The sequence below is a fragment of the Canis lupus genome, chromosome 38, assembly GCF_011100685.1.
Source record: "Canis lupus familiaris isolate Mischka breed German Shepherd chromosome 38, alternate assembly UU_Cfam_GSD_1.0, whole genome shotgun sequence".
Taxonomy (NCBI): domain Eukaryota; kingdom Metazoa; phylum Chordata; class Mammalia; order Carnivora; family Canidae; genus Canis; species Canis lupus.
In genome coordinates, this window is record NC_049259.1 from 22323142 (window position 1) to 22350994 (window position 27853).

The 27853-nt window shown below is 47.7% G+C and overlaps 1 protein-coding gene across 1 annotated transcript; it reads left to right on the plus strand.

Moving 5' to 3' along the window:
- The first annotated feature begins 992 nt into the window (after positions 1–992).
- On the plus strand, positions 993–27721 carry CD244 (CD244 molecule). The gene is made up of 9 exons (XM_038586326.1): positions 993–1394; positions 17025–17354; positions 17442–17714; positions 19068–19175; positions 19613–19680; positions 21820–21879; positions 23577–23639; positions 25005–25058; positions 26415–27721. Exons 1-9 carry the CDS (start codon positions 1334–1336, stop codon positions 26493–26495), a joined length of 1098 nt encoding a protein of 365 aa, XP_038442254.1. The 5' UTR covers positions 993–1333; the 3' UTR covers positions 26496–27721.
- The last annotated feature ends 132 nt before the right edge of the window (positions 27722–27853 follow it).

The window sequence follows — 27853 nt, forward strand, 5'->3', positions numbered from 1 at the left end:
AATTTAATTTAATTTTTTAAAAAAATATTTATTTATTTATTTATTTATTTATTCATTTATTTATTTATGAGAGACACACAGAGAGAGAGGCAGAAACACAGGCAGAGGGAGAAGCAGGCTCCCTGTGGGGATCCCGATGTGGGGCTCGATCCTGGGACTCCAGGATCATGCTCTGGGCTGAAGGCAGATGCTCTACCCCTGAGCCACCCAGGTGTCCCCGCACAAGTTGTTAAACTGCTGAACTGTCACTCAAGGCTCCAAATCTGTGCTCTGTCCAGAGTACCCTGCTTCCTTCATGGTACTTGAGGCTCTAGCCTGCCGCTCCCGAGTCCAGCTTCAGACAGAGTGATAGGAAATGGATCAAAGGATGGAAATAGAGAAGAAGGGCTGACCTGAGGGAACTGAAAGTATTTGCTGCCAAGGGAAAAGCAGAAGAAAAAAAAAAGTCATGGGGCCCCGAGGTATAGCCTCAAAGCAAACGCTTTCTGGGGAAGGTGGGATGCCATGGCCTCTCCCCTCCATGGGGTCATAAGAAGGATCACAGCGGCCTGGTCTTCATGGAGGGTAGCATTGAAGGGTGGGCTGGGGAGGACAGCGAAGATGAGCTTGGTTGCTGTCTCAGTGAGACAAGGCAAGGGAAGGAAGAGAGAACTATTATGGAAAAGTAGAAAAAGAGGAAAGGAGGGGATATAGAAGCACAGATAGGAAAGGAGCCAAAGCAAATCTATATAAAGACATTTCAGTTTGCATGTGGTTAAATCTAGCTATCAACTTGCTGAGCATCCCCCAGTCTTAGATCTTTCTGGTGTCCCCCGCTGCTTTGACACTTCACCCACTTGTTCAGGGCTCCACTTCTCAGCCCACATGTCCCCAACCCCCTCCTCCCACCTTCACGGTGCTCGCTGGAATGGGATAGTCTGGGATAGGGCTGTTTGGCCCCCCTGCCCATTGGCAGCCTTCTCCTTGTTGCCGGTAGGATGGGGAGACCTGGGGCATTTCTTGGTCGTCTGTCCCTTGAACCAGGCAGCCTGCCCGGGGCCGAGCAATGGACAGGATTTCGAAGCTGGTTTTGTGAGTCACTGTGAACTCAGCACCCGCCCACTTGAGGCCCAGTTTGAGTACTGAGCTCGTGCGAGCTGTAGGACCAGGTCCAGGTACTGGGGCTTTCTCCGTGGTCTTGTTCGCTCTCAGCCGTTGAGAACAGCCTTGAGTTGAGGAAATTGTGGCCGGACAAAGAGCGAGGCAGTTCTGCTCCCCGTCGCCTGGCTGGCGGCTGCTAAGCCTGTGCACCTGCAGCGCGTCTGGCGGGAGAGGAGCGCCCGGTCCTCTGGGGATGTTGGGGCAGGCTCTCGCCCTCACCCTCCTCCTGCTCCTCCAGGGGCATCGGGGCCAAGGTAAGGGGCCCCGGCCCAGCATGGGGGGGTGGCAAGGACTTGGGCCATGGAGATCAGAAGCCGGAGCCCCTGGATTGGGCTGCTTACTGGTGGGCTGGCACTGGGCCACTGGGGCCTCGACGGCTGGGGGGGGCAGGTCAGACAGCGGGTTGGAGGCCCCCCGAGGGCATCTGGCTGAGCGTCCGCCACCCGGGCAGCTGGGGCCCGGGCACTGCTTTCCACCGGCTCCGGGGGCCCTGTGGGCGCTGGGGAGACGCCGGCCCCTCTGCTGGCTGTAGGAAGGACGAAGGGAACAGCCTCAACTTGGTACCGCGACCAGAAGAGAGAAGTGGCCCCTGGGCTCGGGTTTCTCTAAGGAAGTTGGTGGTTCTGGAATCGGAGATTGACAGATGGTCGCTGAGGCAGGGAGACAGCGAGGACGAGGCGAGGGTGATGCCGACTGTCCGCATAGCCCCGTCTCTCCTCCATCAGCGACCTCCAGGAGCCCAGAGGCTACAAGAACCTGAAAATTATTAGGGAAATGCTGGCTTGGAGCAGGAGGCGGGGAAGGGGGAATAGGGAGACAATGGCAGGAAGCTCCAGAGCACATGGAAAACTCCGCAGGGACCAGCTCAGCTGGGGGCTGCTCCCCCTTCCTCCAGCCCCGGCGTCGAGGGGGCTCTGAGATGGGAGGCTGCACTCTAGGTCGGCGGCGAGGGGTGAGTGGAGGGCACCCTCAGTGCAAGGGGAGGAAAGGGGGGCACAGGGTGGGGTGTGTCCAGGGCCCGGTACAAACCCGAGGTAGACCCACCGTGGGCAGTCCTGTGTCCTCCAAGACAATCTAGGCTCCAGAGCACTGAGGGGGACCGGCATTTGTAACAAAAGCATTTTTTAAAAAAAATATCTTATTTACTCATGAGAGACACAGACAGAGAGGCAGAGACACAGGCAGAGGGAGAAGCAGGCTCCGTGCAGGGAGCCCGACGTGGGACTCGATCCCAGGTCCCTAGGATCACGGGCTGGGCTGAAGGTGCCGCTAAACTGCCGAGCCACCCAGGCTGCCCAACAAAAGCATTTTTTTTTTAAGGCTTTATTTATTGGGGCAGCCTGGGTGGCTCGGCGGTTTAGCACCTGCCTTTGGCCCAGGGTGTGATCCTGGAGTCCCAGGATCGAGTCCCACGTCGGGCTCCCTGCATGGAACCTGCTTCTCCCTCTGCCTGTGTCTCTGCCTCTCTCTCTGTGTGTCTCTCATGAATAAATAAATAAGTAATATATATTTTTTTTAAATAAAGATTTTATTTATTCATTCATGAGACACAGAGAGAGAGGCAGAGACATGCAGAGGGAGGAGCAGGCTCCCTATGGGGAGCCTGGTGTAGGACTCGATCCCAGGACCCCGTGATCACGACCTGAGCTGAAGGCAGATGCTCAACCACTGAGCCACCCAGGTGCTCCTAATTTTTAAACATTGATTGATTGATTTATAGTAGGCTCCACATGCAACAAGGAGCCCAACATGGGGCTTGAACTTGTGACTCTAAGATTAAGAACTGAGCTAGGAGTCAGATGCTTAACCAACTGAGCCATCCAGGCAACCCTAAATTTTTATTTTTATTTTTCTTTTTTAAAATTTTTAACCCTAAATTTTTAAAATAAAAAGTTTAAAATAATAATTTCAGAGTTCCAGAGAAGTTGCAAGTATAGCACAAAAGAATTCTTATATTTTCTTTGCCTGGATTCATCAGTTGTTAACATTTTATCACATTTGCTTTATTTCTCTTTGTCCTCATATAGGTGTGTGGGTATAAACGTATAAGAAGTATGTTAGCTAACAAAATTTAAATTAAAAAACATAGAAAAAAAGTATAATAATATTAATTTTTGCCGAACCATTTGAGAGTGAGTTGCGGACATCGTGTCCCTTTACTCTTAAATTTTAAAGCCTGAATCTTCTAAGAACATGGGCTTTCCCATATAATAAAATATCATATCAGCACAATTATCAAATTTAGTAAATTTAACATTGATACAATTAGGGCACCTGGGTGGTTCAGTTGGTTAAACATCTGCCTTCGGCTCAGGTCATGATCCCAGGGTCCTGGGTTCGAGTTCTGCATCAGGCTCCCTGCTCTGGGGGGAGCCTGCTTCTCCTCTCTCTCTATCTGCCACTCCCTCTATGTGTGCTCTCTCTCTCTCTGTCAAATAAATAAATAAAATCTTAAAAAAATAACATTGATACGATTAAATACACGGTCTGTATTTAAATATTACCGATTGTCCCAGTAATGTGCTCTATGGCACTCCCCTCCCCAATGCAGAATCCGATCAGGATCATGTATTACTTTCAGTTGTTATGCCTTTTTTTGCTATGTCTTTTATTTTCCTATTAGAAAAAAATTTTTTTAAAGTAGGCTTTCCCATCCACCGTGGAGCTTGAACTCACAACCTCAAAATCAAGAGTCACATGCTCTACTGACCGACCCAGCCAGCCATCCTTTTTGTTGTTATTATGTTTTTTAAAACTACTTCCCAGCCTTTCTTTATCTTTTATGACTTTGACATTTTTTGGAGTACAAGTCAGTTGTTTTGTGGAAGGCTTTTCAATCTGGGTTTGTGTAAGGTTTCCTCGTGTGAGCTGGGCTATGCTTTTTGGGATGCTGTATCTATTTCAGGGCATCCCATCAGGGCATATGACAGCAGTGAAATCTTGTTTTTTTAAACTTGGCTTACTGAAGAATTTAATATACATAATGTATTTGTAAGAAGCTCCTATCACTCTAGAGCTTTGCAGAGCCTTTTCAAAAGGCTTCTGCATGTTGCGTAAAAGCCACACATTTCACAGTGGTCTATGTGATCTGGCCTCCCTGAGCCCTCCTCCCCTTCCTCTCTCCTTTCTTGCATGTCCTGAGTTCAGCATCTCTGACCTGCTGCTCCCGGAGAGCACTGCACTCTATGGTTTGCACCCAGTTTTCTCTACCTGGAATGCCACCTCCCTGCTGGCCACCTGGCCTGCTCCCTCAGCCCCTCATGATTCTGCTCAAATACCACCTTCTTGGTGATGACTTCCACTAAAAATGTCAACCTCGTTATCCTGTAATGCCTTATCCCCCTTCGCTTATTTTTCTCTGTAGTCCTCATCTCCATTGTACATGCTCTATTGTTTCCACCTTTGATTTCTTTTCTGTCTCCCAGGCTCCTCTTTACCTCACTAGAATGTAAGCTCCTCAAGACCAGGGCTTTTGTCTGTTTTGTTCATTGCTGTATCTTCAGCCTCTGGAACAGTATCTTGCACAATTAAAATTCACTAAATACTTATTGAATGAATGGAAGGGTGGATACTTTAATCCATAGAAGAAAGTGAGAGTTTGTCTAATGGCGAGTTTCATTGGTGAGAGAAGCTTGTTCTAGATTTTATTTATTTATTTATTTATTTATTTATTTATTTATTTATTTATTTATATTGTATTTATTTATTCATGAGAGACACAGAGAGAGATAGAGGCAGAGACAGGCAGAGGGAGAAGCAGGCTCCATGCAGGGAGCCTGACGTGGGACTCGATCCTGGGTCTCCAGGATCACACTCTGAGCTGAAGGCGGTGCTAAACCACCGAGCCACCTGGACTGCCCTATTTATTTATTTATTTATTTATTTATTTATTTATTTATTTTTTATTTTTATTATTTATTTTTATTTATTTATGATAGTCACAGAGAGAGAGAGAGAGAGGCAGAGACACAGGCAGAGGGAGAAGCAGGCCCCATGCACCGGGAGCCCGATGTGGGACTCGATCCCGGGTCTCCAGGATCGTGCCCTGGGCCAAAGGCAGGCGCTAAACCACTGCGCCACCCAGGGATCCTATTTATTTTATTTTTTTTTAAAAGCTTTAATTTATTCATTTGACAGAGAGAGAGAGAGAGAGAGAGAGAAAGAAAGAGAGAGCACAGCAGGGGGTGAGAAGGCAGAGGGAGAGGGAGAGGGAGAAGCAAGCTCATTGCTCAGCAGGGAGCCCAATGCAGGGCTGGATCCCAGGACCCTGGGATCATTACCTGAGCTGAAGGCAGACACTTAATGGACTGAGCATCCAGGTGCCCTGAAGCTGTTCTAGATTTTATTTTTTAATAAGATTTTATTTATTTATTCATGAGAGACACATAGAAAGAGAGGAGAGACACAGGCAGAGGGGGAAGCAGGCTCCACGCAGGGAGCCTGATGTGGGACTCGATCCCAGGACTCCAGGATCACGCCTTGGGCTGAAGGCGGCACTTAATCGCTGAGCCACCCAGGCATCCTCTGTTCTAGATTTTAAGCCACGTACTCCCTCTGTGGCATTGAAGAAGCTAACTAACCTCTTATATTTTAGATTTTTCATTCATAAAGTGAAGTCAACAGTGGTGCATGCTCCATAGGAATGTGTGAGCATAGGTGAGGTGTGGTATTATAACATGCTTAGAAAGTTCTTACACTAAGTCCCTCCAAATGATTGCTCATGTTGCTCAGTTCTTTGGAGGTAGGGTCTATGTTTCACTTAGTTTTGTGATCAGAGGCAAGAAGAGTGACTAATTTGTGGGCTAGTCACTTGAGTTGAAAGTGAGTTAGAAAATCCTGCATGAGTTGATGTTTTAAATGGAGACTCTTTTCTGAGGGTTTTCTCATTGTTCCAACTGGGATCTTTGGGAGAATGCAATATTTTTAACTTAAAAGAACACATATTCAAGACACTTAATCCTATTATTACATTGTATAATGTAGAATATTCAAATTGTTTTCACAGGGACATCTCCCTCTTGATTCCCAGTCCTTCCCTGATGCACACCTTTGGGCCAGGCCCTGGGCTAGGTATTGAGAATTCGATGGTGAATCAATACATGGGCCCCTCCTTCACAGAGCTGATATCTACTACAGGACTCAATACATAATTACAGCTACACTGTGCCCACACAGTAGGTACTCGAAATGCTAACTGAGTGAATAAAATGAATTATTTTTAGGCATTCTTAGAAACAGATTGGGGTGATTTTGAAGTCAGATGTATTGGGGAACAGGGACCTTCAAATGGCTGCCCAGGGGTGGGTCTGGGCTCTAAATTCAGGTTTGAGTGTGCATTTTGAGTGAACCCCAAAGGACACACTGGAGACTGTGTACACCCAGGAGCAGTAGACAGCATAAAAGGGCAGGGCAGCATCTCATGGATTAGCTCTAAGGCATGCTTGCTGGCTGTTCTTACAGATTGTGTTGAAATTTTCACGTCTCAGGAAGGAGTCTCTGATTCCATCTGCTCTGGCGGGGACCCAGGCAAATCCTAAGAAGACTGTAGTTGTTTTTGTTCATCTCTTCCTCACTGCATCTCCCCTGAAACAAAGTGAATGATGAAGTCACTGGGCACAGGGAACGGACTGGGACTCAGAGAACTCAGGGCTGCAGCACCCTCCTGGAGGGAACTGGTTCCATAGAAGTGACTCTGGGCATTGCTGGACCATTGTCTTCATAAACAGACATCTAAAAGTTTAATTTACTTTTTGTTATTTTAATCTTATTTATTTATTTTTAATTATTTATTTTACTTTTATTTATTTATTTATTTTTAAAATAAATTTTTATTTATTTATGATAGTCACACACACACACACAGAGAGGCAGAGACACAGGCAGAGGGAGAAGCAGGCTCCATGCACCGGGAGCCTGACGTGGGATTCGATCCCGGGTCTTCAGGATCGCGCCCTGGGGCAAAGGCAGGCGCCAAACCGCTGTGCCACCCAGGGATCCCCTATTTATTTATTTTTAAAGATTTTATTTATTTATTTATTTATTTATTTATTTATTTATTTATTTGACACACAGAAAGAGAGGCAGAGACATAGGCGGAGGGAGAAGCAGGCTCCTCACGGGGAGCCCCATGTGGGACTTGATCCCTGAACCAGGGATCATGCCCTGAGCTGAAGGCAGATGCTCAACCACTGAGCTATCCAGGCGTCCCAAATTTTGTTATTTTTAGAGAGAGGGAGAGAGCATAAGCAGGGAAGGGTAGACGGAGAAGGAGAGAGAGGATCTTAAGCAGACTCCACGCTGGGCCTGAAGCCCGTTGGGGGGGCTTGATCTCACAACCCTGAGATCATGACCTAAGTCAAAATCAAGAGTCGGATGCTTCGCTCACTGAGCCACCCCGGCGCCCCAACAGACATTTTTATTAAAGTGTGATGCCTGGGTGGCTGAGTGGTTGAGCGGCTACCTTCAGCTTAGGGCATGATCCCAGGTCCTCGGATCAAGTCCCATATCAGGCTCCTTGTGAGGAGCCTGCTTCTCCATCTGCTTATGTCTCTGCCTCTCTCTGTGTGTCCCTCATGAATAAATAAATAAATAAATAAATAAATAAATAAATAAATAAATCTTTAAAAAAAGTGTGATACATGCAGAGAAAAGCATGCAAAATTAGAAACACACATCTCTATGTGTTACTGTTAAATGGACATGTTTGTGTGTCTACCACACATTCTCTCCATGCATTAGCTTTTCCTTCTTTCAAAAATGCTACCACTATTCTGACTTCTGCCATCACAGGTTAGTTTGGCCTGTATGTAAAGGGTATGTGCCCTGTGTTTGGCTTCTTTTGCTCAACATCTGATGAAATTTATGTTACTACTTACACATGGTCGTTTCATGGCACTTCAGTGTAGGACTGTACAGAGGTTTATTTATCAATTCTGCTATTGATGAATCTTTGGGTTGCCCCCCCTCATTATAATAATGCTGCTAGTAGCCTGTTGTACATGTTTTTCTTTTATGAATGTCTGTTGGGGTTTATCGCTAGGTGTAGAATCATGGGGTTTGTGTGACTTGCAGCAGATGCTGGCCAACTGCTTGCCAAAGTGATTGAACCAACCGGTATATGAGAGCCTCATGATGCTTCAGGGCTGCTGACTTTCCTTTTGAGGCCCTGAAAATGGGAAGTGAAGGTGCAGGAGTGTGGAGTCTGGAAGGCTAAGGCCAAAACCAAGGGAGCCGCATCTCTGCAGCCTCCCTGATATTCTGCACAAAATTCCTGCAGTAGACTAATTTCTAGGAGTTAGCTGAGACACATTCTTGAGTTTAATTAATTAATTAATTAATTAACTTCATTAAGCCTTTACTATGTTCCAAGAACTATGTAAGATTCTGTTGATGAAGCAGAGATGAAACATGTTGATTGTATCCTTAAGAAGCCTTATTTTATTTTTTAAAAGATTTTATTTATTTATTCATGAGAGATACAGAGAGAGGCAGAGACACAGGCAGAGAGAGAAGCAGGCTCCATGCAGGGAGCTCGATGTGGGACTCGATCCCAGGACTCCGGGATCATGCTCTGAGCCAAAGGCAGGCACTCAACCGCTGGGCCACCTGGGTGTCCTTTCTTAAGAATCTTTATTTTATTTTATTTTATTTTTTTTAAAAGATTTTATTTATTTATTCATAGAAACACACAGAGAGAGAGAGAGAGAGGCAGAGGCACATGCAGAGGGAGAAGCAGGCTCCATGCTGGGAGCCTGATGTGGGACTCGATCCAGGGTCCCCAGGATCAAACCCCAGGCTGCAGGCGGCGCTAAACCGCTGCGCCACCGGGGCTGCCCCCTTAAGAATCTTTAAAACAGTTAGAGGAAAATTAGTATGTGAAGCAATAATTATAAAGGAAGTGTCACTGACAGGCAAGATCCATTTAGAGCACAAAGGGAGCTGTGAAAATGGAGATTCCTTCTAGGGGGAGGTGGGATGCTTCTAGGGGGATGCAGAATTGCTCAGGAGAGGGGGTGAGGTAGAAAGATAATGTGAGTAGAGGGAACAGTGGAACGGATGTAGGGAAACCATAGGTTTTGGATGGGAAATGAAAAGCAAGTCCACCTGTTAGCTTGGAGAAAGAGCATAAAGAAGCTGGTTCAGCTAACTGCTACAAGGAGTTGGGAGGGCCATGGGCTGAGTAAGGTCAATAGAGGATAAGGGGTTGCACTGTCTGAGGAGAGGAGTCAATATGGCCAGCGAAACCCCCCAAGTGTGGGGTTAAGTGGAGAAGAAGAGGAGAGATGAAATGGGATGTGGGCCCTGGAGGGTGCTTTATTGGCTTTATGCTTTTGCTTTGACTGAGGCGGGCCCTGCCCCAGCACTTTTGGGATCTCACTGGGTTCTGCTCACATAGTCCCCAGCGGGTGCTCCCTCTATTGCCTTCACCTTACGCCTAGTGGCACAACCCCAAGCTGAGAAAACCTCAACATCCTTTTGTTGGCTGGTGGAAGTATGCTGCTCTGAGACTCTCCTCCGCCCCCTCCCAGGCACTCAGGCCTCACCCCTCCTCCACCAGCAGCGTGGGTCAGAGTCAACAGAGCTGACTGTGGACCCTGCACAGCTTTGGAGGCTGCAGCTCCTGCACCTGAGCTCAGGCTGAGTGGGACTCCCTGCTGGTCAGATCTTCTTGACAGGCGCCCCCCCCCACCCGTGCTGTCTGCTCTCCCTCTGCAGAGTTACTGTTTTATCCCATTTGTTCTTAACCACCGGAAGAGGGGCCCCAAAGCTGCTGAACAGTAGCAACAGCAGCGGTGGCAGCCCCAGGGCCTCCCCTGACCACCGGAATCTGCTGTGGCTCTCCCCTCCGAACAAGCCAGGACTCTTTGTCAGAGCCTCTCCTACCTCTCACACAGGCTGAGGTAACTTGTATGAAAGTTATTTTCATACCAGTGTTTCTTGTCTCTCCATTTGGTGTATAAGCCCTTTGGGACGGGACTGAGTCCCAGCACCCGGTACATAGTACCTTGCCTGCTTGCTCTTCCACTGTTCCTTCCCTACAACATCTGCCCCCATCCCCTCCCAGCCCTGCCCCACTCTGATCTTTCTCCCCACACCAGGCTGGTGAGGGCTGCGGGAGGAAATTCAGCACCAAAGAGCAACGACCAGTTCAGAGCCTCCATTCTCAGCCAGGCCCTCGGTGTCCTGGGATTCCTTGCTTTTGGCCCTCAGCTCTTCCCATTTCCCAGAGAGATGATTCCAGACCTTCACCATCTTGTTGAGGGCCAGTTCCATGGTCACAGGCTCCATCAACTTATACCCACCTTCTGCAGGAAAGCAGACACCTGGGTTGGATTCCCACCAACCATTCCCCAACGTCAGAAACACCAGTGAGGGGTTCCCCAATGTCAACGACCTCATTTGCTCCCATAAGCAACCCCATTAACCTCTGCTTGGCTCATCCTTTCCTGCATGCTCTGGACATCACTACTTCATCCACGAGGCCAGCCCGGGACTTTTCTGTCCCTGATGATGACTCTGACTTTTCTTCAAACCGCTCCTTTTCTGCTGGCTTTCCACTCTTAGTTCACTTTCCTTGCATTTAAAAAACTGTATCGCACTACCTAGTGTTTCCCCTCTTGCCTTCCTTTCCTGTATGACTCCTTTACCACTCACGCGGAACACTTCACTCTGACACCTCTGGCCACCAACAGTGTGTGGGGTTTCTGAAAGCAGTTCTCTGTGACACCAGCTATAATTGTCCTATAATTGTCCTAGTGTCCTATAATTCAACTCAATGCTGACTCTGTGTGTCCAGAGATAGCATCAGATCTCACAAGTTCAGGATTCAGTCCCGCAAGACTGTGTGGCTCCCTGCTTCAGATGCCAGTCACAAGCCCTGGTTGTCATCTGTGCTTCTGACCAACTGGTTATAGGTCAAAAGTTCCAGTGACCACCCCTTCTTCTGGTTCCATTAATTTGTGGAAGCAGCTCACAGAACTCAGGGAGATATTTATGTTTACCAGCTTATTAAGGGATGTGATAAAGGGTACAGATGAAGAGGTACATAGGGCAAGGTCTGGGAGTGAGGGTCCTAAATACAAGAGCTTCTGTCCCATGAAATTGGGGTGTGTCGTTCTAGTGGGATGGGTTCACCTACCTGGAAATCCCCAAAACCTATGGTATTGGGATTTTATGGAGGATTCCTCAAGAGTATCCCATGATCCCATAAGCATGATTGGTTAATAACTCTAGCCCTGTCTCCCCTCTGGAAGTTAGGGAGTGGTGCTAATTTGAATTACTACCAACTCTTTCTTCTCCACTTTATGTTGGCACAAATGACGTTTTTATACAATGTGTGCCTATTAGCGTGGATTTATAATTGCTGTTTTAAGCTCTTTTTTCCCCCATATCATAAAAAAGAGTTACAAACCAAAAAGTAATAATGCTGGCTGTGGTAGTTACCTATATAATTCCGTTCAGCACTGTTCTTTATTTCTTCACGTGACTTTGGGTTACTGCCTGGTGCCTTCATCTCTTTAGTCCTGCTTTATAGGGTAGGATAGGCCTGCTTTATAGACCTGTTAGCAACAACTCCCAGCTTTTATTTGTCTGGGAATGTCTTCATTTTTTTTTTTTGTGAGATAATTTTGTTGGACATAGAATTCTTGGTTGGTGGCCTCCACAAACTTTCAGCGCTTTACATACATCATCTCACTGCCTTCTAGCCTTACGGTTTCTGAAGAGAAATTGGTTGTTAATCTTACTGGGGATTCCTTGTGCATGACAAGTTGCTTTTCTCTTGTTGCTTTCAAGATTCTCTGTCTTTGATTTTTGACATTTTAGACTATATCTTGGTATTGATCTCTTGTGTCTAACTTATTTGGAATTCATTGAGTTTCTTGGATATGTATATTCATGTATTATTGAATTTGGGAAGTTCTGGGGCATTATTTCTTCAGATATTCTTTCTGCCCCTTTGTCTCTTTCCTTTCTTTCTTGGGCTCCCATTATGCGCATGTTGGTATATTTGCTGGCATCCCGCAGGTCTCTTAGGCTCCTTATTTTTCTTCATTCTTTTCTCTTTCTATTCCTCAACTTGAATAATCTTTTAAAAAATTTTATTTATTTATTAATTCATGAAAGACACAGAGAGAGAGAGGCAGAAGGAGGAGCAGGCTCCATGTCGGGAGCCCGATGTGGGACTCTATCCCAGGTCTCCAGGATCTCGCCCTGGGCCAAAGGCAGGCACTAAACCACTGAGCCACCCAGGGATCCCCCTCAACTTGAATAATTTTAATTGATGTAGTTGTGTTGTTAAATTTCGGACAGCTGATATGAAGTTTTTGACTAGGGGTGCCAGGGTGGCTCAGTTGGTTAAGGGTCTGACTCTTGATATCAGCTCAGGTCTTGATCTCAGGGTTGTGAGTTCAAGTCCTGTGTTGGGCTCCATGGTGGATATGGAGACAACTTAAAAAAAAAAATAGGGAAGCCTGGATGGCTCAGTGGTTTGAGCTTCTGCCTTCAGCTCAAGGCATGATCTCAGGTTCAGGGACCGAGTCCCACATTGGGCTCCCTGTGAGGAGTCTGCTTCTCCCTCTGTCTGTGTCTCTGCCTGTCTCTCTCTGTGTATTTCTCATGAATAAATAAATTTAAAAAGTTTTTGCCTATTAAGTCCAATGTTTACGATTCTTCATGGGCAGTTTCTGTTACTTTCTTTTCCTCCCTTGTAAATAGGCTGCACTTTCTTGTTTCTTTATATATTTTACTCTATTTTGTTTGTACATCTTTTGCTTAGGATTTTTGCACCTATGGTTCTGAGTGAAAGAGCCTTTAATTTTCTTCTCTTGTGACAACCTTGCAGATTTTGGTGTCTACCTAATAACTATGTTAACCTAATAAAACAAGTTCAGAAGTATTATCTACTTCTATCTCTGAAAGCTTTTGTATAAGATTGGAGTTACTTCTTTCTAAATATTTTGTAGAGTTAACCAGTGATGTTTACTTTGAGAGAAAGTTTTTCAATATAGATTCAATTTACTTAATAGAAAATTTCTATTTAATCTCAATTTTAAAATTTATTGATGGAAAGCAGTTTATACGCTCTTATATGCTTGTATCTTAAAATCTTAGTATCTGTAGGATCTGTGGTGATATCTTTAAAAAATTCTGATATTGCTTATTTGTATCTTTTCACATTTCTTTTCATCAATCTATGCATTAACCATACTTCATTTTTTTTATAAAATAAAAAATGGCTTGTTGATCCTCTGTTGTATAATATTTTCCATCTCTGTGTCCTTTCTCTCTCTTTTTAAAAAAAGATTTTATTTATTTATTTGAGAGACAGAAAGAGCATGAATGGGGGGGAGGGGCAGAGGCAGAGAGAGAAGCAGACTCTCCGCTGAGCGTGGAGCCTGAGGTGGGGCTCAATCCCAGGACCCTGAGATCAGAAATTGGGCCAAAGTCAGATGCTTAACTGACTGAGCCACCCAGGCGCCCCTGGCATAATGTCATTTTTGCTGCCCTGTATTAGAAGGCCAGCCCAGTTACAGGAGATGGGGAAGTGAGCCCCATCTCTCGATGATGAGTGGAGTTACAAAGCCACATTGCAAGGGGCATGGCCATTTTTACATTCTATCATATTGATTTTCTGCTGAAATTCTCAAACTTTAAATTTTAATTCCTTGAAACATTAAATAGAATTATACAGTTATCTAGATGCCCTTTAAGCCTATTTCTATTATTTTTTCTTTTTGAGTTTTGTACATGTCTCCTCTCCTTAGGCTTGTTTGTTTTTTATTTCATTTTGGACATTATGTATGAAAATCTTAGGAATAATTTTTTAGAAGATTATTTACTTATTTGAGAGAGAGGGAGAGAGAGTGCACACAAGTGGGGTGGGGGGAGGAACAGAGGGAGAAGCAGCCCTCCTGCTGAGCAGGGAGTCCAATGTGAGGTTTTATACCGGGACCCCGAGATCATGACCTGAGTCGGCAGACAGTTAACTGACTGAGCCACTAGGGCACCCCTCAACATTTTAGAAATAATTTAATGCTTGCGTTGATGTTATTTTCCTCCAGGAATAATTTATATTTGCCTCTAGTAGGCAGCCAAGTTAGAAATACTAGAAATTCTAGATTACTCTAATCCAATTAAGAGTTGGGATGATTCAAAACTAAGCTTCAGTTCCTGTGAGAGTTGGTCTATTTCTTGCTTGCTCTTACCCTCAGTGTGTAGCCCTTTATGATACCAACCCCAAATCTGATGGATTTAGGTATACCCACTTCTTTTCTTTTTAAAGATTTTATTCATTCATTTATTTATTTGAAGGGGAGGAGGGGCAGGAGAGGGAGAGAATCTCAAGCAGACTCCTTGGTGAGCACAGAGCCTGACTCTGGGCTCCATCTCACAACTCTGAGATCATGACCTCAGCAGAAATTAAGAGTGCATCGCTTAACTGGCATATACCCACTTCTTTACACAAGATCCCTGAACTTTGTGTCCTTTTAGTTTCTTGAGTTTATTGCAAACCTCCAGGGAAGAGGAGTCAAAAATGCTGGTCTCACCTCTCTGAATTTCCTTCTTCCAGATCTTGGCCTCATAGTATTTCACTGCTTTATTAGCTCCCTGATGCCTTTAGCAACATGCTTTTATATTTTGCCAATTTTTTTTTTTTTTTTTGGTTATTCTCCATGGGAGGGTTGGTTAGCATGTCTTAATGTGGTCTTCATTATCATAATTAGAAGTCATTAAATGATTGTTTTTTAAAATGATTGTTTTTAAAATCTTTTAAAAGATTTTATTTATTTGGGAGAGAGAGTAGAGTGAGAGAGAGAGAGAGCACGAATGGGGGTGAGGGGCAGAGGGAGAGAGAGAAGCTGACTCCCCGCTGAGCAGGGAGCCCCATGCGGGGCTCTATCCCAGGACCCTGAAAATCATGGCCTGAGTTGAAGGCAGACCCTTAACCGCTTGAGCCACCCAGGCACCCCTTTAGATGATTATCTATCTCAACTATTAAGTATATATTGTGGAGTAAAAGTGTTTTCTGCTTTTGGATCACAAATTCTCTGGAGTAGGGAACCATGTCTTGTACACAAAGAGGCCACAACTCTTCAGGGCCCTGGTTACACTGGGGATTGTAACCAGTGGGGATTGTTTTCAGGATCTTTGTGTAATGCTTGATTGTGCCTGTTGACCTATTTTCATATATATAGAACTATGGGAGACAAAGACACAGTCTCTGTTTCTGGTTTAGCAAAGGGCAGAGCCAGTTCAAATCATGGAAATATGAATAGGAACCCCATGTGTTTTGTTTTGTTTTAGAATTTATTTATTTATTTGAGAGAGAGAAAGAGAGAGAGAGAGAGAGAGAGAGAGAGAGGAGACAAGCAGGGGGAGCAGCAGAGGGAGAGGGAGAAGCAGACTCCCCACTGAGCAGGGAGACCGACATGGGGGCTCTATCTCAGGACCCTGGGATCATGACCTGAGCCTAAGGCAGACATTCAACCGACTGAGCTTCCCAGATGCTCTTGTTTGTTTTTTCAAAGATTTTTTTTCTAAGTAATCTCTACACCCGTGTAAGACTTGAACGTACGACCCCAAGATCAAGACTTGCGTGCTCTACTGACTAGCCAGCCAGGTGCCCTGGAACCCTATGTGTTTTATTCTTCAGAGTCAAGATTAAAGAAACACAATCTATCAACCAAATAATTCTCTTAATTATTTACTCTGGCTTCTGAGGAAATGCCAGGATGAAGGTGTGGTTGGGAGTGAGCGCGTTTATAATGTATGTGAAGATCTAAAAATCCTTCTCTCCATTGCTATCCTCTTAACGTCCTGTCCTCGATTTTAACAGATCTGTTTGTATAACAATCCCCATCTCCCATTCTTCTTCTAAATTCTCTCTGATGCTCCCTGGCAAAACTTTGTATTTCCTGCATCCACTATTGCTTGCTAAAAATGGCCGCTGAAACCTCCATTTTTCTTTACTGACTGGGCTTTCCTCGGTAAGCAATAACTAGCAGCTCTATATCACACCCTAATTTTTTTAGCACACATCTTGATCTCTGGAGAGGACAAATGCGGGATATATCAAGGCCATGTAGTTTTATTTTTCTCTAATTATTCTTAAGGGAGCAATCCCTGTGGAGACTTTCTAGTGACTCAAAAGCTGGCAAACGTTAATGACTAATGATCACAGTTTGATGTGCTAAGTGCTACAAGAGAGGATTATGAATCTAGTTCTGTGGGAGGACAGAAGAAGGAGCTATGAATTCAGGTTAGAAGGTTCGTTGGCCATTCAGAATTTCCAGCAGTCACCACAGGCCGCTAGTGGTCATCTCAGCACTGCGGGGAGGGAGGAATGTCGGATACCACGTTCAAACCATTGTGGTTAAGAAGTCGTCCTCTACAGCTAAACTGGCCGGATTTCAAGCTCATCTTTCTCACTGTGTAACTTGGGCTAGTTAGTTTCAAGTTCTTTCTACTCATTTTTTTTTTTCCACCTGTAAAATGGGGATAAAACTCTCTTAGGGTCATTTTTTTTTTGTTTTTGTTTTTGTTTTTGTTTTTGTTTTTTTTCCTTAGGGTCATTGTTAAAATACGTAGTTAAACATGGTTAAAACCTAGAAAGTGTTTAAAACCTGCTGCCCCACAGTAAGAGGTCAGGAGATTTTTAGCTATTATTACTGGCTGGTGGGCTCCTTCAGATGAGGGACACAGAGTTTGGGGAGAGAGGAGACAGGAAAGCGAAGTACACCTTCAGGTTCTCTTAGGCTCTGATCTCCCCAAACATAGCCCCACCCTCTTGGCTCAAGGGAAGCCACATCCAACTGCCTGCAGTGCTCTGGGCGGATACCCTTCCTGCCACCTCCAGCCTGGGTTCTCTTTTCTGGAATCCTTAGGTTCTGCTGAACGTGTGGTTGGACTCTCAGGACAGCAACTCTTCTTACAGCCCCTCGGGGTGCCGACAAAGCACATAAACTCTGCTCAATGGAAGGTGAAGTGGTACTTAGCTTCGGAATTTTCCGTGATACTGACTTGGAAGAATGGGTCTGATGTCAAATACGTACCGCAGACTAGTAATCATTTCGACAGTAAACTCAGTTTTACAACCGAGAACTTAGCGCTTCTCATCAAGGCAGTTCGGCTGAACCACAGTGGCTGCTACAACCTGGAGGTGACTGATGAGAATGGGAAGGTGGATAATCACTACTTCCAGGTTTCTATATTTGGTGAGTCCCTAGGACAGCTCAGCCTGCCCCCTGCCTCCTGTAGGGCTCTTACTCCAGCACCTTTCTGATCAGAATCTCTGCTTCCAGATCATATAGAGATGCCCCAAATACTGAAGGAGTGGAGGGTCCTGGAAGGAGATACATGTCAACTGTTTCTGTCCTGCTCGGTCTCGAGCAGTGGTAACGTGAGCTATGCTTGGTATAGAGGGAGTGAGCTGATCCAGACAGAAATGAATCTCACCAGATCAGAAGAGCAGGTTGTCAATGACTCATACATATATACCTGCAACGTCAGCAATCCAGTCAGCTCGGCAAACCACACCCTCAGACTCACCCAGGGCTGTCCGACTGCCAGCAAGCGTAAGTGGGACACTGGACTAATAGGGTTGAAGGTGTTGGACCCCATAATCAGGCTCAGGAGATACTTGGGTATAAGATCTCTTGGCTGCCTCCTCAAGGGCCTTGCCGCCCCTCCCTGGGGTGGTTCTGGTCTCTGGGCACAAGGTTCCCATAAACCAGGCCTGTCTTAGTCTGGGAAGAATTTTATCCCCATCAAGAATCTCCTAGGAGATGCGAGTCTTTCTTCATGGAGGGAAGGCTTAGTTATTTGGTGGGTGGGTCACAGCCCTGCCATGGCTACTGACCATCATCACTTCCTTCCTCTGAGAGACTGCTGGAGACCTGCTTCCTCCTCCTAGAGGGACAACTCCCCCAAGCCACGTAGTTCCCCAAGGGGTAACTATGGTGTACAACAGTGCCCTGGGTCGTGGGAACATCAGGATGATCACAGGGGTTTCTGGAAGACTTCTTGATTTATTGCTTATGCTCATCCTAAGACTTATCTCGAGTTAAGTTTGCACCAATTTTTATGAGATAAATACTTAACGTGTCAGCATAGGCATTACAGGGAAAAACCTACTTGCTGTCCCTGTCTTTAAGGAACTTACAGTTAAATAGGGGTGACAAAACCAGACATTCCTGGGCAAAAGAGAACCAAGCTGAAGCGATTTGGAGGGACAAGGATCGCTGGCTTTTGGGTCATGTCAGCTATGGTTTCGTTATTCACTAGCTCTGCCATCTCAGGCACATTCCTTACCCTCTCTGGGCCTCAATTTTTCTCTTGGGTAAAATGGGAGTGATAATAGGTACCTCCCAGGATTGCTGGTAAGATTAGATGAGGTTCTGTTTGTGAAGAGCCTCAGCTAGCACTCGGAACACGTAATTCCTTTCCCTTCTCCCTGGTCCGTGGGCTCCTACGACCACATGTGTGACACAGATATTAAATGTAGAAGTTCAAATGAGGAAGAGCAGAGGAGTGGCAGGAAGGGGAAAGTGGGGGCTTGCCTGGCACAGAGTGGGGTGCAATAGGTTTTGGTGAGTTAAAAGGATGGACAGTTGTCACATTTGCTGTGCCAGATGCTTTACATATATTAAGTCATACAATCAACCCCCTTGTGCAGATAACATCATCTCCTTTTAGAAGTGAGAAAACGGAGGCTCAGAGAGGTTAAGGAAGTTGCCCAAGGGCACAGAGCCAGGCCTGCCAGATATTAAGATCCGTGCTCTTAGCATCACTCAGGGGAGGTCACTCAACTGCAGAGAGAGCTGGCCTGATGGTGAATTTGTGGGGCGTGAGAGGGGAGTGCAGGTTCGCACAGGTGCGAAGCAGGGAGGCGGGCTGACAGCTCGGGCCTCGTGCTTTCCGGTCCCTAGAAGACAACTTCGTGTACTTTCTGGTGATCGTCGGCATTTGTCTACTCATACTGTTCCTGGTCACCCTCACCTGCTTCTGTGTGTGGAGGAGGAAGAAGCGGCAGTCAGGTAAGTGGAGGGTCCCCAGGAGGTGCTGCTGCTGACCTGACGCCCCCGGGGCCGTGCGCCTGAGAGCACAGCACCTGCTTTGCCTCTGGAGCGTTGGGACATGGCTGTGCATGTTCGGGGACCCGCAGCAGCAGATGCTGGGCCCTGGCTCCCACGTCACACCTTCGGGGCCCTCGGGATGTCCACAGCCTCACGGGCCAGTTTAGCTGCAGGTGCTGGGTTGTGGGGGACCTGCCTGCCCGGTGCAGTGTGTCGGGTGGTTGCTGCTCCCGCGCCCTGTGGGTACCCTGGGGAGAGCGCTAATCTGCCTCCTTTCTAGAACCTTCCTCAAGGTCTCGGCCACCTGGGACGGAGGTGGGACTGGAGGAAGCAGAAGCCTGGATGGGATACCCTCTGGAAGTCTCTCCAGCTCTGTCTTTGCTGCTTTCCTCCCACAGCGGCCTGCCGGGGAGAGCCTCTGACGGTTTATGAAGATGTCAACCACGTGCAGATGGGGAGGAATCAAGTAGGCCGGGGGCTGGGGTCGGTCTCCTAGCCTGGGGGTGCTTCTCGGGCGGCGGGCAGGAACCGGGGGACACCGGGTACCACGCAGGTGGCTTCTCAAAGGGCTCCCCAGCCCCGGCCTGCCCTCCCTATGGCCTCCTGGCTCCGGCGGTGGAGGAGCAGCAGCAAGCGGGAAATTGCTGAGAGGGCGGGAGCCCAGCACCCCCACGGGGCGGCGGGGGCGGGGCGGGGGGGGGGGGGTTGCTGCTCCCGCTCCCTGCGCAGCCCTCGGGGCACCGTCCCTGCCAGGCTCACCGGCGCACTAGGCCCCCAGTCCGGCTCCCTTGTATCTGGCCACGGCCTCTCGTGTCCTTGCAGGTCCAGGTTCACCTTTAGGGGTCCCTTGCTGGTCGCCCTGGCTGCAGCAGACGGCCGCCTGAGCGGCATGGGGGTGCTGGGGCTCTGGGGGTCCGCGGGGTGCTCCCCCCAGGCCGGGGTCCCCCGGGGTGCTCGAGGCAGCAGGCGGGTCAGCACAAGGCTCCGGCCTCTGCGAGGCCAACTCTTCTGGGGGTGGGGGGTGGCTGCAGGGGTGGCTGCGGGGGGGGGGGGGGCGGGCTGCAGGGGGGCGGCTGCAGGGGCCTGCAGGGGGGGCTGCGAGGGGGCTGCTGGGAGGGTGCGGGGGGGGGGGGCTGCAGGGGGCTGCAGGGGGGGCTGCGGGGTGGGGGCTGCAGGGTGGGGGCTGCGGGGTGGGGGCTGCAGAGTGCCCCCTGCTGCTCTGGCTGAGCAGGGCAGGAAGTGGTCCAGGCGTGGGGGGTGCAGAGCCTAGCTGAACGTGGAGTGGGGGGCGTGGGCCCACGGGCCCCTTCCCACCTCCATTCTGGGTGCTCGACCTGAGGAGGTGAGGCAGGAAGTCACAGGGGCGAGATTTGCCACCTTATCACGTGGGAGGCCTGGTGGAGCGGACAAGCTGCTTCCTCGGGTCTGGTCTCAGGGGGAACCCGGCTGGGGTGGGGGGGTAGGGTGGGGGGGGTGGGGGGTGGACTACGGGGGTGACAGGCGAAGGAGACCCTTTCTCCATCACTACCCGATGCGGACAGACTCCTGAGAGCAAGAGCATCCACCTGCAGCGGCGGAAGCCCGAATGCTCCGGATGACTTGCCTCTCCTCCCACACAGGGAGGACGGTTTTAGGTTCAGGAAGTGAAGACTAGTGGAGGGAGCCAGAGTACAAGGACTCGGGGATGCAGGCCTGTCTCTGCCTCTGACTCCAGCTCCTCCTGCGCGGCCTCATCCCTTGCGGGCTCCTCCCTACCGGCTCCAGGGTTGCGTCTGAAGGCTTAGATCTCGAGTTCATGTGTTCTTACTGGGGGCTCAGTTCTGACCTCTCTGGAGACACTTCACTCAGGTCTGGGCAGAGAAGCAAAGCAGGAAAATCCTGTTTTTTTTTTTTTTTTTTTTTTTTCCCCCAGATGTCTATGACTTTCTAGCCTCTAAGGATAGTGAGGTTTTCTCTGCTCCTCTAGCTCCTTCCCTGTCTAATGGACCCTGCTGGCTTCCTCTTGTCCCCTTCGGAGCCCCACCTGGCAATGTGCACTCAGGGCTCCTGTGGTCAGGAGGGGCCAGGACCGGGATGGTCTCCCTGCCTTTGGCTCCAGGTCCAGGGGTTGTTGTGGGGCAGCAGGCCTGAGGCCCAGGGCAAACTGGCCCCCAAGGCCGGGCCTAGAGAAGGGGCTTTAAAACAATGAAAGCTTCTGAATTTCAAGGCCCGAGGTAAGGCTCAGATCACAGCCCTACTCAGAGCTCGGCCCATTATCAGTGATTAATGAGGCCAATTTGGCTGCGAAGTCAGCAGAGGCAAGTTTCTAAATTACCAAAGTAAAGCAAGTGATAGGATTCCCCTTGGACGGGTCACTCAGTGCATCTCTTCACACCTGGGTGGTTCCTTGGGTGGGACACCAACTACTCCAGGTGGGACACTAACTACTGCAGGTGGGTCATTCCTCCTATGGTCTCTCCCCAGCCTGTGGCAACTAATGACCACCTCCCTTCCAGCTTCCCGGAGCCCCTCTGGTTTGCTCTCTCTCTCCCCACCCCATCCAAATCTGGACAGACGCGGCCCTCCGCTCACGTTACCACGTGGCCCTTTACTATTTCTTGTGCAGGAGCAGAACCAGAATCCGCCCGGGGAAGGGAGCACCATCTACTCTGTGATCCAGTCCCAGGTACCACTCCGTGTCTCGGATCCATCCCATACCTGCCTCCAGGGCTCCCTGAGGCCTTCCGGAAGCTCACACTCCTGAATAGCAGGACTCTGGGGCTCTTAGAGTCTAGAGGACAGCTTGGCCTCAGCTGCATTAAATTGAAAAGATCTGTGTGGCTCTGGAGTCTCTTGGCAGAGCTGAACAGGGCTGGGAAGTCTGACGTAGATAGGCCTTCTCTCTCCCTCCGTGCGTGGCAGCAGGTGTGGCCCAGGTAGTTGGGAGGAGGAGGAAACTTGGCAGGGGACTCAGCTTCTGTTTTTCCCTCCCTGCCACTTCCAATACTTGGGGCCCTTATAGGTTGTCTTTGTTTTTTTGATCTCTGCTCCTCATTATACCTGTTTTCAGGAAAGAGGGTATCTGGGTTGTTCTCTTTTATTTTTCATGACTTAACAATAACATTTATTAGGTACTTACTATGTCTGTTTTCCTAACGAATCTCACATAACAGCCTCACGAAGTAGGTCCAGCACAACCTCCATTTCTCAGATGAGGAGCCAGACACAGGTTAACTAATGTGCTCCAGGCCGCAGAGCCGGGGAGTGGCAAAGCTGAGCTAGAGGGCTTCTGGGCCTCCGCCCCACCTGCCCCCTTCCTCTTTCACTTTCAGGGATTATAGAAATTCACCATAAACTGGAGAAGCATCCTCTAATTTTGACAGCTAAAATAACATTATCGCTAACCCAGACTGGGGCATCTCTCTCGAGGGGAACGCTGCCTCTTGGTGGCCAGTGATGAACAATTTCTGATAAATATAACTTATTTCTTAAAGAATTCAGTCCGGACGCAGTAAACTCTTCAACGTGGTGGCTAAACTGCCCGGCAAAGAAAATTCCTGGGGAAATGGTGATAGGTTTCAGGGAATGATCTAGAGAAGGAGGAAGAGGAGAGGGGGAAGGGAGGGCAATGAAGGGAAGAGGAGCTGAGGAAGAAGGAGCAGAGGAGGGAGGGAGGTGCTCAACCCTCACAGCCACTCAGGAATTCCCAAGTTGGGGACTGACTCCTTCTGCTCCCCGTGATATTGAGATTTACTGATAGTGGGGTCAAAGCTCAAGAGCCTTAGGGAGAGAGCAGGAGTGGCTGATATCTGCCAGTTTTCTAGCTTTAGCCACATTGCATCCCAACAGGAGGAATCTGAATAAATGCAGGGAAGAGCTCATCTCAGCCTGAGATGCTGAGTGATAAGGAGCCTCCTCCTCTGGACCTTCTTAGAAGGAGGGTGGTTACCTGCCTTTGAGGACACCTGGCTCAGGTGCAGAGAAGGAAGGCATGTTGCCAACAGGATGTACTAAGGTGTTGAGGAAACACCTCTGGCGAGTCTGGGGTTTCAATTCTGCTTCTACTGTGACTACACCATCTGACTTGGGTTATTTATCCTTTCGGAGCCTCATCTGTGGAGTGGGGCCAAGGATGATCATTCCTCTCGTCGGTGTGTTATCAAGGTTAGAGGAGAATGCGTGTACAGACTAGGTGACATCTTAGCGGACAGGGCCGGACTGGCATTCAGGTGTCTGACCTCCTGAGTCCAGGGTTCCTGTGGCTAATACTTCGGGCTTCTCTTTGGGCAGGGCTGGGGGGAGGGGTGGAAGAAATGGCCTCTGAGGGCCCTAGGATGCTGCTGGGTCTATGTTCCTGAAATACTTTATTTCTCTTCTCTTTAGTCTTCTGCTCCTACATCACAAGAAAACAATACGTTGTATGCATTGGTACAGCCTTCCCGGAAGGTGAGTCTCCTCCTCCAGGGCATGCTGCGAATGCAAATGTGGATTTTGCACGTGCACGGGAGGGCCACATTTGCAGAGTGCGTGGGCAACTTCCGTGAGTTGCCTTCCGTTGTGTATATCTAAGCAGTTTGGGTTAAATGGCTCTATTTAAATGAGGAAGAAATGCCTTTCTGATTGCGTTTGGAGAAAAAGAACAGCTCTGAGACTAAGCCAGCAGTGGATTAAAGGAGTCTCTAGGAGTTTCTGTGGGACAAGAACAATCAGAGATAGAAAAGTGGTGCTTTGTGCAGAGAGGCTAAGCTGTCCTTAGCAGGCCAACTGAGGTGACGGCAAGAGATACTAGAGGGGTTTCCAAGGTGGGGGAATATAGCCCAGAGCCAGAGGAGTAGCCCAGACCTAGAGAGACACAATGTTGACTTTCAGGGAACCAGAGAAATGTTCTGACCAGTCATCTGCTGGTGGGGGCCTTGGGGCTGAGGCAACCCATCACTGTCCCCTCAAATCCTGCTCTGAGCTGAGCTCACAGGTCTTTTGTGTACCTGGTGCTCATTAGTCATCTTTTCCCCTTGGGTGGGAGAGGGATTGGAAGAATGGTATTACCAAGGCTGGAGTCATAGTATGAAGACCTAGACTTAACATGGTAGTATGAGAAGTTAGGAATATGCCAAACTGTGGAAGTGTTGAGTACATGCAGGTCAGGGTCAAATGTGGGAGAGATTTAAGACAGATTTTTCAGACTTTTTATTCACCCTCCTTTCAATAAGTTATTCAATCGCTCAAGATTCTGCCATGAGAGACATTTATAATTAAGTTACCTGCTGCAATACGTGGCCATAGGGATGGTCACAGGCTTGGTGTTGTTTAGGAGATTCTACATTCTACTGAAAGTGCTTCTGAATTCCAATGTTCCTAGGGTTTCACCGTGGTCAGGGTATGTGGTAGGGTCAGTTCTTATGTGTGTCCAGAACTGCTTACACTAGGGGTGTGTGTGTATGCTCTGTGTTGATGAGATGCATGGTCTGAGCAGTATTTGTATCAGGCCTGTCTGAAGGCGTGTGTGTGAGTATGCTTGTGTGTGTGCTGGGAATGTGTGCATGTGCGGATCTGAGGGGCACGTGGATATGGGAGAGTAACCTCTGACTTTGGTTCAGAAGGTTCATGTCACACACAAGTATGTCTTGTGTCTTCTCTGGAGGTCATAAACTCCATTACTTACTCTTGGGGCAGGAGATTCTATTCTATTCTATTCTAAAATATCCAGAGATTTTTTTGGACCTTGTGTCTCTTCGGGGGCCTCTCACATCAGTTAGGAGTGGGATATTTCCCAACTTGAAGTTAAGCACTCTTTACTGTCTGAATTTGCAGTCTGAATCTAAGAAGAACCAGAGCTCTTCCTTCAGTCATACTATCTATGAAGAGGTAAGATTCTGGAGCTGCCTTCTTTTTTTTTTTAAAGATAATATATTTATTTATTCATTAGAAAGAGAGAGAGAGAGAGAGCGCGTGCATGAGCAGAAAAACAACAAAATAAATTGTTTTATTTTGGAATAAAAGGAAGCAGGCTCCCTGCTGAGCATGGAGCCCAATGTGAGGCTCAATCCCAGGACCCTGATGAGATCATGACCTGAGCCAAAGGCAGGTTCTTAACTGACTGAGCCACCCAGGCATCCCCGAGGGATCTTCTTACCCACATTTTCATTTTAAAGATAAAGAAACTGAGGTCCAACGAAAGCAAGGGTCTAATTCAAGGTCATATCATGTATTAGGGTTGGACTCTTAATGGGGAACTTGAGTTTTATTTTTTAAATGTATTTTTGTTGTTTTATTATCTCCATTTTAAAGATTTTTATTTATTTATTTGTTATTTAAATTCTATTAATGAACATATAATGTATTGTTAGTTTCAGAGGTAGAGGTCAGTGATTCATTAGTCTTACATTATACCCAGTGGGGAGCTTGTGTTTTAAATTAGGGCTGTCCTCCAGCTAGTCTCCAGTTGTGGGCTGTACACTGGACATCTGTCCCTTCCAAGGGTGTATGGGGCAAGGGTGAAGAGAAGGGAGGGTAAGTAGAGCTAAATGATTTTCTGAAGTTAGCAAGTAATTGGGAACCATTCTAGGGCATAGGTAATCTTGAGCTGCTGCTGGGATAGACACTATAGAGTGACCATTGAGCCTGGTAGCTGAATATATTCCCATCAGGCCATTTAAGTAATGGAAAATAGGGACTCAACAGTTATTAGGGGCGTATTATGTATTTGGCAGCCTGCTAGTGGCTTCATGCGAATTATCTCATTTAATTCTCATAGAGTGCCATGAGGTAGGTATAATACTTCCCACTTTTACCAGAGAAATTAGGGCATGGAGGGCACTCCCACCCACTAGCCTCATGATACACCAGAGTTTCCAAGGCCCAATAAAGAGGCTGCCAGTGGTCACAAGGGACAGGGTGGATGGGTGCCTGCTGGGATTCCTGGCACTTCAGCTGTAGCCTCACATTAAAGCCAACCAGACAGACTACGGTTGTAGAGGACACCGCGTGGGCCAACGCAATCTAGGCAGGGTCATGTTAAAAAAAAAACACTAGAATTGGAGCCAGAAGACCTGGCTTCAAGCTCCTCCTTTACTTCCTACTAGTCATTGACCCTGTTATTTATTTAACTACTCCAAGCTTCATTTTCTTTATCTGTAAAATAGGGATAATAATTCATACCTCCCAAGGTTGCTATGAAGATCTCCAAGTGGGAGGTTCTGAAGTTCTCCTTTTCTTTCACAGGTTGGAAAGAGACAACTCAACGCCCAGAACCCTGCCCGGTTGAGCCGCAAGGAGCTGGAGAACTTTCGCATATATTCCTAATTGCTGCAGCTGTTCCCTCTCTCACATCCCAGCATTGCTTGGGGGAATCAGCGCAATGGATGATACCACAGGAGTCTACAGAATGGGGCGCAGTCCAGAGAGGATACGGGAGTTTGTTTATAGTCTGTATCTTGTTTTGAAAGTGATTTCTAATAAGAGCAGGACTGTTAAATAATATCTCTCAACTTACAGACTGGACAAGAACGGGTAGACAGGTTGGGTAGTTCTTAAAAGACCGCAAAGCAAATCCAAAGCCGCACAGCAAGTTTATCAAGTGCTATGCAAATGCAGGGTGCTGTTATTATTAGCATCAAGATCCCTTCCCCTGGTTTTCTAACGTGTTACTCATCTTTCCTCCTCTCTAATCTGGAATGACCATATTTCTAGACCCTCCCCTTGCCCAGGCCCATCTTCCAAAGAGGGAGGAAAGATAATGGTGACTCAGAGCAAGAGAAACAGCTCCCCTCTGTGAGGATGGACTAACTAGCTACAAGCTGCTGGCAGTTCTCCATGGAGGAGGCTGGGGTTTTACTCAAATATAGGGGAAAAACTTCCCCCCACATATTAAACCTTTACCTCTGGCCACTTGGTCACAGCGGAGAGTGGGCAGGAGTGAGAGTAGATGGCGCAAAGCAAGCTGACCTCTGAATGGAAAAATCACCCCGAGCCCATGCCGTCCTGATAATGGGACAGTGAGACCAGCTTTGTCTCCGGTATGAGGTTTGATTTACAAGAACTCATCGTTAGAAATCTATTTTAGCTTCTTCGCAAATTCTTCACAATTAGAAACCATATTCTATTTAAGTTCTAAGCCCTGATGAGTGCTCCCCATGGCATATGCTGGAGGAAGGGCTCAGCTGGCTGAGCAGCTGGGAACTAGACAGTCTGCTGGGCTCCCCTGAGTCCTCAGGCCAGACTTCTGCAAGGCTGTGGTGACCGGGGCTGAGACTCTGGCTGGGCCCAGGAAGGCGATGAGTGTGAACTGGAAGAGGTCCTACTCAGAGACCCCGAGCAGTGGCTATTGCATGGAGCCTGCTTCTTCAATTGCCCCACTCTGTATTTAACATAGGAGTTTAATATAAAACTAATATAAAATGGTTATTCAAAGGCAATTGAAATTTCTTTTCTGAGTTAAATTTATGTGCCCCTTCCATATTCTTTACTTTACCTCTCTGTAGTAACCGAAGGGCACTTGTGCCCATCAATAAACCCATGTCTTTAACCTACTGGAGAGAGGTCTGGACTCCTTGTAAACCATCAGTGTCTCCCAGTCTTCTTCACACTGGAGCAGATGATTCCAGATCCCCAGATCCCAGGCCATTCAGTCTCATGGCAGATAGTCACAGCTTGCACTTGCT

Bases quoted from the DNA above. Each gene is read 5' to 3' on its own strand.
- CD244 (XM_038586326.1), top strand. From the start codon at position 1,334: ATGTTGGGGCAGGCTCTCGCCCTCACCCTCCTCCTGCTCCTCCAGGGG. The intron at 17,355-17,441 runs GTGAGTCCCTAG...CTCTGCTTCCAG, and splicing joins CTTCCAGGTTTCTATATTTG to ATCATATAGAGATGCCCCAA. The intron at 19,681-21,819 runs GTAGGCCGGGGG...TTTCTTGTGCAG, and splicing joins TGCAGATGGGGAGGAATCAA to GAGCAGAACCAGAATCCGCC.